Source organism: Gekko japonicus, unplaced genomic scaffold (genome assembly GCF_001447785.1).
Source record: "Gekko japonicus isolate JY-2015 unplaced genomic scaffold, Gekko_japonicus_V1.1 scaffold6430, whole genome shotgun sequence".
NCBI lineage: Eukaryota > Metazoa > Chordata > Lepidosauria > Squamata > Gekkonidae > Gekko > Gekko japonicus.
This window is the reverse complement of record NW_015163276.1, coordinates 17601-25269: the sequence shown is the minus strand read 5'-3', so window position 1 is coordinate 25269 and position 7669 is coordinate 17601. Positions and strand designations below refer to the sequence as shown.

The 7669-nt window shown below is 56.0% G+C and overlaps 1 protein-coding gene across 1 annotated transcript; it reads left to right on the top strand.

Annotated features, from left to right (window-relative positions):
• Positions 1–1610: 1610 nt before the first annotated feature.
• On the top strand, positions 1611–3236 carry FAM110A (family with sequence similarity 110 member A). Its single transcript, XM_015407213.1, has one exon. It carries the CDS (start codon positions 1796–1798, stop codon positions 2864–2866), a length of 1071 nt encoding a protein of 356 aa, XP_015262699.1. The 5' UTR covers positions 1611–1795; the 3' UTR covers positions 2867–3236.
• Positions 3237–7669: the final 4433 nt, after the last annotated feature.

Genomic DNA, 7669 nt, shown 5'->3' with positions numbered 1-7669 from the left:
CGTTCTCTCAGAGCTGTTCTCTCATGAGTAGTCCTCGAAAGAGCCCTCTCAGCCCCACCCGCCTCACAGGGTGTCTGTTGTGGGGAGGGGAAGGGAAAGGAGTTTTAAGCCGCTCTGAGACTCCGAGTGAAGGGCGGGGTATAAATCCAATCTCTTCTTCTTTCTTCTTCTTCTATTTTCTTAACGGAGACAGTGTGATGTAGCGGTTAGAGTGTCTGACTTTAGGCTCAGTCCTCCCCCCCCAAAAAAGAAACTTCTTGATGCTCACTGCATATCTTTGAGTCCCTCCCTCCCTCTCAGTCTATCCTATCCTACCTGACAGGGTTGTTGTACAGATAAAAGGGGGAAAACTTGAGAATGAAAATGTGGAGAAGCAGCCTTTTCCTAGGGTTGCCGGGTCTGGGTTGGAAAATACCTCGGGACTTTGGGGGTGGAGCCGGGAGGGGGCGGGGTTTGGGGAGGGGAGGGGCCTCAGCATGGCACAGTCCCATAGAATCCACCCTTCAAAGCAGCCATTTTCTCCAGGGGAACTGATCTCTGTCAGCTGGGGACCAGTTGTAAAAGCGGGGTATTCCCAGGCCCCACCTGGAGGTTGGCAACCCTATTGCCAGGGGGAAAGGCGGTTTTTGCAGGCTGCTATTATTTGGATACCAAGGGATTCAAATTTTTACCTGAATGGTAGGTGATGTGCGGCTGGCACTACCTGCTTTTTCCACTATGCAATGACTTGCACAAGGGAATGGTTCTAGGCAATGGTCTTTCCCTGATCGACTCACTGTGCACGTAGACTGAGAATGTAATGGGGAGAAGGATGTCACAAGGTTCTGCTGCCCCCAGGCATAGATTGATGCCTTTAATGTGTGGGTAATATGAAAACATTATCAGTATGCAATGCTGTGATTGGGGGCGGAATGGGGCAGTGGTAGCCATAGAGCTATGGGGTGCCCATTCATATGGATATGTAACTCCTTGTTTTGACTGGTATTTTGCTTTCTGCTTTGCCATTTGGAAGTCACAGGCTTACCAGGCTGCTGATGTAACAAGATCACAGGACTGAACTACCTGCTTTCTTTTATCAGGAGACAGTCCTAATAGCAAACTCTTCTTAAAACATTTGCACAATTGTGACGTCACCTTCGCGTGGCTTCCCTCCCCCCCGGCTCGTAATCCCCCCGCCGACCCTTACGTGGGAAGAGGACAGGTGATGGGGCGGGGGAGGAGCGGGGAGTGCGTGGCGGAGGGGGAGGGGAAGAGGAGGAGGAGGGAGGGGGGCGAATCCGCGGAACAGCCGGGCGGGGGGGGCGGGGCGGACGGACGAGCGCTTTTCCTTCCCTTTCTCCCATTCTTCCCCTTGGAGGCTATTCTCATTCAATGAGTCTCTCCTCCCGCTCGTGATAGGCCGAGGCGTTCCATTTGAAGTGTCTCCCCCGTCGCGGATTGGCCGGGCGGGGAGCCCCGTCGGAAAGGAGTGGGCGGCGCCTGTGCCTTGAAATAAGCCAGCCCGGCGCGTCTGGCTTGGCGGAGCGGTCGCTGCCTTTGTCTGCGGAGGGAGGCAGAGGCCGGCCGGGGGAAGGCGGAGGGGATCGGGGTCTTCCGCACCGCTTGTCCACTGATCTCTCCCCTCTTTCTTTGCACAGCCTCCTCCGGGACGGGACGGATCTTCTCGGCTTGGCTGGCTGCGGCGCCCAGGAGGGATTGGCCTGAGACGGTTCCATCCTCCGGTCTCCCCCCCAGTGGTATGTGACCTGTGGATTTGAGAATCCTGGGAAAGAGGGGAAAGCCACAGCCGAGCACCATGCCGGTGGAGACCCTGCAAGCCAGCCACCACCCGGCCGTCGGGCCCTTCACCTCGGCCATGCCCTTCCGCATCCTCAACAAGGGGCCCGAGTACTTCCGCCGGCCGGCGGCCCCCGGCGCCGCCAAGAAGCCCAGCGCCGTGGAGCGGCTGGAGGCCGACAAGGCCAAGTACGTCAAGAGCCAGCAGGTGGCCAGCACCAAGCAGGAGCCGGTGAAGCCCCGCTTCCTCAAGCAGCCCCTCTTTGCCCCCGGGGTGCGCCGGGCGATGCTCACCCCCAGCCGCAAGACCCCGCAGGGAGGGCGCCGGGCCGACGTCTGTGCTGGCAAGTCCTCCCTGAACCTGGAGATCCTCAACAACCTGATCAACTTTTGCGACAGCCCGCTCTCCTTCCCCAAACCGGAGAGCCCCCTGGAGCACAAGTGGATGCCCGAGCCCCACGGCAGAACCCCCGGAAGCTTGCCGGGCACCCCACGGAAAAAGGCTCCCGGGGAGGGCATGAGTAAGCTCTCCCAAAGCTCGGCCTCCTCCAAGCCCCCCAGCACTGTGGCCGTGCGCCGGGTGGACGTCCGGCCGTGTGCGGCACTGCGGGCGAGGGTGACCCCGACGATCCAATTGACTCCTGTCCCCACCTCTCCCGCCCATGCCCGGATCCCGTCCGCCAGCTCCCTGAACCCCCAGAGCCCCTGCAGAGAGCTGTGGCCGGAGAGCCCCAAGCACCAGACCCTCTTGCACCGGTCCAAGTCGGACCTGAGCGACCGGTATTCCCGGGCGACGGCCGACCTGGAGCGCTTCTTCAACTACTGCGGCCTGGACCCCGAGGACATGGGCGACGTGGAAGTCGAGCGCTTTGCGCGGGCCAGCTCCGACATCGTCTCCCTCAAGTTCCACAGCGTCAGCACGGCCAGCTCGGAGGGGACCCGCTCCCGGCGCAGCGCCGTCACCTTGGAGGAGAGGCAGGCCGAGCGCATGCCCTATGGCATCTCCATCATCGAGCGCAACGCCCGGGTCATCAAGTGGCTGTACGGACTCCGGCAGGCGAAGGAATCCCAGAAGGTATCCAACGTATAGTGGGGCGGCTTCTGCGGACTCCCGGCGAGGAAAGAAACCAAACTTTTTGCAGTCTTCGTTGGACGTTTTGGTATTTGACAATTGGAGGGAGACTTTGCTGCCGTTCCAGGTTCTGTTTGTGTCCCTGTGAGAAATATCCGGCATGCGCGTTGTTGTTGGTGGTGGTGACGTCTTTCCGTTGAGGAATCCCTTAGTCTCGGAAAGGGGCAGAAAGTCCACCTGCAGATAAGAATATTTGGGCTTATTCCGCTGTAATGTTGTGTGCAAATGGTACCCTTTCAAGAAGTTTCCCCAGCAGCTGAATCACAGGGGAACTCATCCCATGGAGTCTTTCCCCACCTAGATAGCTTCAGAGGGGAGCCATGTGGGTCGGCAGTAGCACAGGTAGATGTGAGTCTGATAACAGGTTAGAGACCGTCGAGAGGTGGGGTGTGTGATCTTTCGAGGGTCTACGCTCACTTCCTCAGATACAAGTCGGAATGGAGATCTTTGAGCCCTTCTATTCCAGTCGGAAAGGGGGAGGAGTGTTACAGATGCTCATTCTCTGCCCCCCGCCAAGCAATCCTTCCCTCCTCCAGTCAAGCCGATTGCCTTTTGCATTGTACCTTTGCGCGCACAACCCGCCCTTCCATGCGGCACCCTTCCCACCTTCCGACTGGGATATAAGGCAGTGTTCCCTCTAAGCTGAGTTTAGTGTGAGCCGGCTCACAGCGTTTTAGCTTTCGGCTCACACATTTTTGTCTTAGCTCAGGAAGGATGGCTCCAGAGCAAACTAAGCTATGCAGCAGCCCAGTTGCTTGCTCACAACTTTAATGCCAGGAGCTCACAGAGTAGGATTTTTGCTCACAAGACTCCACAGCTTAGAGGGAACATTGATATAAGGACATCCGGATCCTCCTTCCAGCTCGTCCCTGACGAAGGGAGGTTTGCCTCGCGAAAGCTCCCACCATGAAACTTGTATTTCTCTCTAAGACGTTCCTCTAGCTTTTCCCACCTAGGTTTCCCAGGGTTAGGTTTGGCGGGAGCGGGATTCTAGATCTCGCTTGTCCACTTCTTCCCGATAGAATTAAACGGAGAACCGTTTTTTCGCACAAGGAGTCTATCTGTCCCGGGAGCATCAAAGCTCACATTAAGAGAGGCTCACGCAATAGAGATGGGGAGGGCAAAACTGAAGTGTACAAAAGATACTTTAAAACGTGGGGATTTACCAAACGCCCTGCCGGAGAAGACATACGAAAGAGGCTCTTCTCCGGCCGATCCACGCAGTTGGCAGTAGTGACAAGTGCGCCAGCACATCAGAGGGGGTTTGTCTTGTGTGCCAATGCTCCCTCTAAGCCGTACCAATGCTCCCTCTAAGCCGTGGAGTCTTGTGAGCAAAAATTCCACTTTGTGAGCTACTGGCATGAAAGTTGTGAGCGAGCCATCTGGCTACCGTGTCCGTTAGGTTAGTTTGCTCTGGCGCCCTCCTTCCTGAGCGGAGACAAAAATGTGTGAGCCGGGGGCTTAAAAACTGTGAGCTGGCTCGCACTTACTCAGCTTAGAGGGAACACTGGACTCGGCGCCCTGGCAGGCGAGTGGCATCAACAGCTGCTTCCAAGCCAAGGCCCTGTGGCTGTTCTGGTGGTGTGGGACATGGGGGGCCTTGCTTTGGGGGTGACGTCATACTTTGAACTGGCACTTGGGGGTGCAGCAAGACAGCTTCCTTAAAATAAGGGGTTTACCGCTGGCGGGTCCTGGATTCCAAACACGGTCCAGGTTAGAGCTGCCCTTTGGAGGCTTTGATCGCACACCTGCTTGCCCGCTCGGCCCTGGGAACCAGCTTAGGGGGTGTGGGGGGGTTAGCGGGAGGGACAACAAGCTCGGGAACAATGGGGCCTCTTACGGCTGAGCGAGCTTGCAAAGCCGATTGTGTGCGAGCGAGGAGAGAGCAGCAGAGAGGAATGCGAAGCGGTGTTGGTGCGCGCCCTGGAAACACCTCTCCGGCTCGCTGCCCGGCCAATCGCCGAGCCTCTGCCCTCTTTCCGGGACGGTTTGCCCAGGGCGCTTTGCCAACAAAGGCGGGGATCGGGCAGCCCTTCCGAGTCTGGGCTTCAGCTTTCGAAAGCAAGGAGAGTTTTAACGGCAGGCCGCTGTGTCATCCGGTACCTGTGCAATCCTGCGGTGTTGCTTGTGAATTCTCCACCTTTTTGACACCCGTGTGAACAGCCAGGGGCGGGTGACAACCCTGGGAAGCAATGAGGCATAGGAGTGGAGGAGATTTTGCCAGGAGTTCTCTGCCTCCTGGAGGGCTGCCAACCTCCACATGGGGCCTGGAGATCTCCTGGAGTTACAACTGATTGCTAGGTGACAGAAATCAGCTGCCCTGGAGAAAATGGCTGCTTTGGAAGGTGGATTCTTTGGCATTATATCCTGCTGAGGTCCCTCCATCCTGCCCATCCCAAGCTTCACCCCCAAATCTCCAGGAACGTCCTGACCCGGAGTTGGCAATGCTAGATTTCCCGTGATTCTGATTTCTAGATTTCTAGAGTCAGTTTGGTGTAGTGGTTAAGTGTGTGGACTCTAATCTGGGAGAACCGGGTTTGAGTCCCCACTCCTCGACTCGCAGCTGCTGGATGACCTCGGGCAACCCGTCGTTCTGTCAGAGCTGTTCTTGAAAAAGAGCTGTTTCTGTCAGAGCTCTCCCAGGCCCGCCTACCTCACAGGGTGTCTGTTGTGGGGAGGGGGAGGGAAAGGAGATTGTAAGTCGCTCTGAGACTTCAAGTGAAGGACGGGGTATAAATCCAATCTCCTCCTCCTCCTCTTTTCCTCCTCCTCCTCCTCCTGGAGTCTGCCAAAAAATCCCCCCGGAGTCGTTTACCCAGGGCAAAGAGGGCTTCCACACATGCTGACCCCTTGACCATCAGAAATAATCTGCAGAGGTTGCTTCGATGCTCCCTGCCGCCATAGGAATCCAAGGAGACAATCTCTGTTCCTTCTAAATCATTACTGCTTCTGACAGATGCTTGTCTCATGGCCCAGGCGAGCCTGATCTCATCAGATCTTGGAAGCTAAGCAGGGTCGGCCCCGGTTAGGACTCGGATGGGAGACCACCAAGGGAGTCCAGGGTTGCTACGCAGAGGCAGGCAAGGGCAAAAGCCACCTCTGTCCATCTGCCCTGGCCTGGATGGCCCAGGCTAGCTCAGTCTTGCCAGATCTGGGAAGTTAAGCAGGGTCGGCCCCGGTTAGGACCTGGATGAGAGACCACCAAGGAAGTCCAGGGTTGCTACGCAGAGGCAGGCGACGGCCAACCACCTCCGAATGTCTCTTGCCTTGAAAACTCTAAGAAGTCACCATACGTTGGCTGGGACTTGGCAGTCCTTTCCCATGACGGCAATGGGAAAACAATTTTCTTCTCCAGTCTCCAGGCAGGGCAGCAGGAGTGAAAGAGGAGCATAGTGTATAACGAACCTCTTCCCCTTCCCCAAACCTTGACAGATGCAGCTGACATGTAAGTGCTATTTTACGGCTTCCTCTCCCGACTTCTATGCTTACCATTCCTCCCCCCCCCCCCCCCGGCCCTACGGTTGGTGTTTCTAAACCCGCTAAGTCATGATTTTGACCCTGGGACTCTCCATACTCTGCCCTGGAGCAGTGTTCCCTCTAAGCTGAATTAGTGTGAGCTAGCTCACAGTTTTTTAGCCTCTGGCTCACACGTTTTTGTCTTAGCTCAGGAAGGGTGGCTCCAGAGCAAACTAATGTATGTAGTAGCTAAATGGCTCGCTCACAACTTTAATGCCAGAAGCTCACAAAGTAGAATTTTTGCTCACAGGACTCTACAGCTTAGAGGGAACACTGCCCTGGAGTCTGTTTCCGGCTTTGGTCAGCTAACTGCTCTTTTGCAACGGCAAGGATCCTTTTCAGAGGATGAACGGCGGGCTTGGAAACCCTCCCCTTTAGTATTCGAGAGGGTAATTCTCGGGGGGGGGGGGCGGGCGGAAGCACATTAGGAAACAGTCCGCATCTGCCACGTGGTTCTGGCAGGGTGGCATTTGGCCAGTCGTCATCTGGAATCCTGGTTTCTCAGCCGTGGTATTTCCTTCGACACGGGTGGGAAATTCCCTCTGCCACAACAGGACTCCTCTAGGGTAAAGAATAGCGGGATCGCTCTGTGTGCTCGGAGAGGAATTGCCAATCGAGGTCCAGATTAAACGCATCCTGTTTTGGTTGGCCCGAGACCCAGAGCGGGGGGACGCCCCTCAGGGAAGTATTTATACAGTTCTGTGTTAGGCTGGGAAGAACGGGATATTGGTAGGCCCTTAGCCAAGAATGCACCGATCTACCCCTGTTGGGTAGCCCAAACTTCCCCATGCGTCTGTTGTGTATGTATAGTTGGGAGTGAATGCCTCTTCTTGTTCCAAACTTCGGAGTGTTCTGCGATGCCCGCCGCATTGACAGTGCTTTATTATTTATAGTGACGTTTCTTCGTATTTGTTCTTTCGAAATTTTGTACCTTCCTCTGTGCTGATGGTCTGCCCAGAAGGAGGGGGCAGGGAGAAACCCTGATTTGTATTAAAGTCGTGTTCTTTCAAGAGTTGCCTCTTCTTCTCTCTCTCTTCCCCCCCCCCATTCAAATGGAGGAAACCCTCTTGAACGCTTGTAACCCCGGGAGAAAGGCCGGGATGGACGTGACGAGTTCCGGAAGGATGCACTCGCATTTAAAAATAAACGGCCCATGCAGTGGGGGCGGGGGGGGGCTGTTTCTGCAGCCGAGCCCCATAGTGGCAACTGAACACTGTAAATAAAAAAGGGTAAAGAGGCGGTGGT

Bases quoted from the DNA above. Each gene is read 5' to 3' on its own strand.
- FAM110A (XM_015407213.1), top strand. From the start codon at position 1,796: ATGCCGGTGGAGACCCTGCAAGCCAGCCACCACCCGGCCGTCGGGCCC.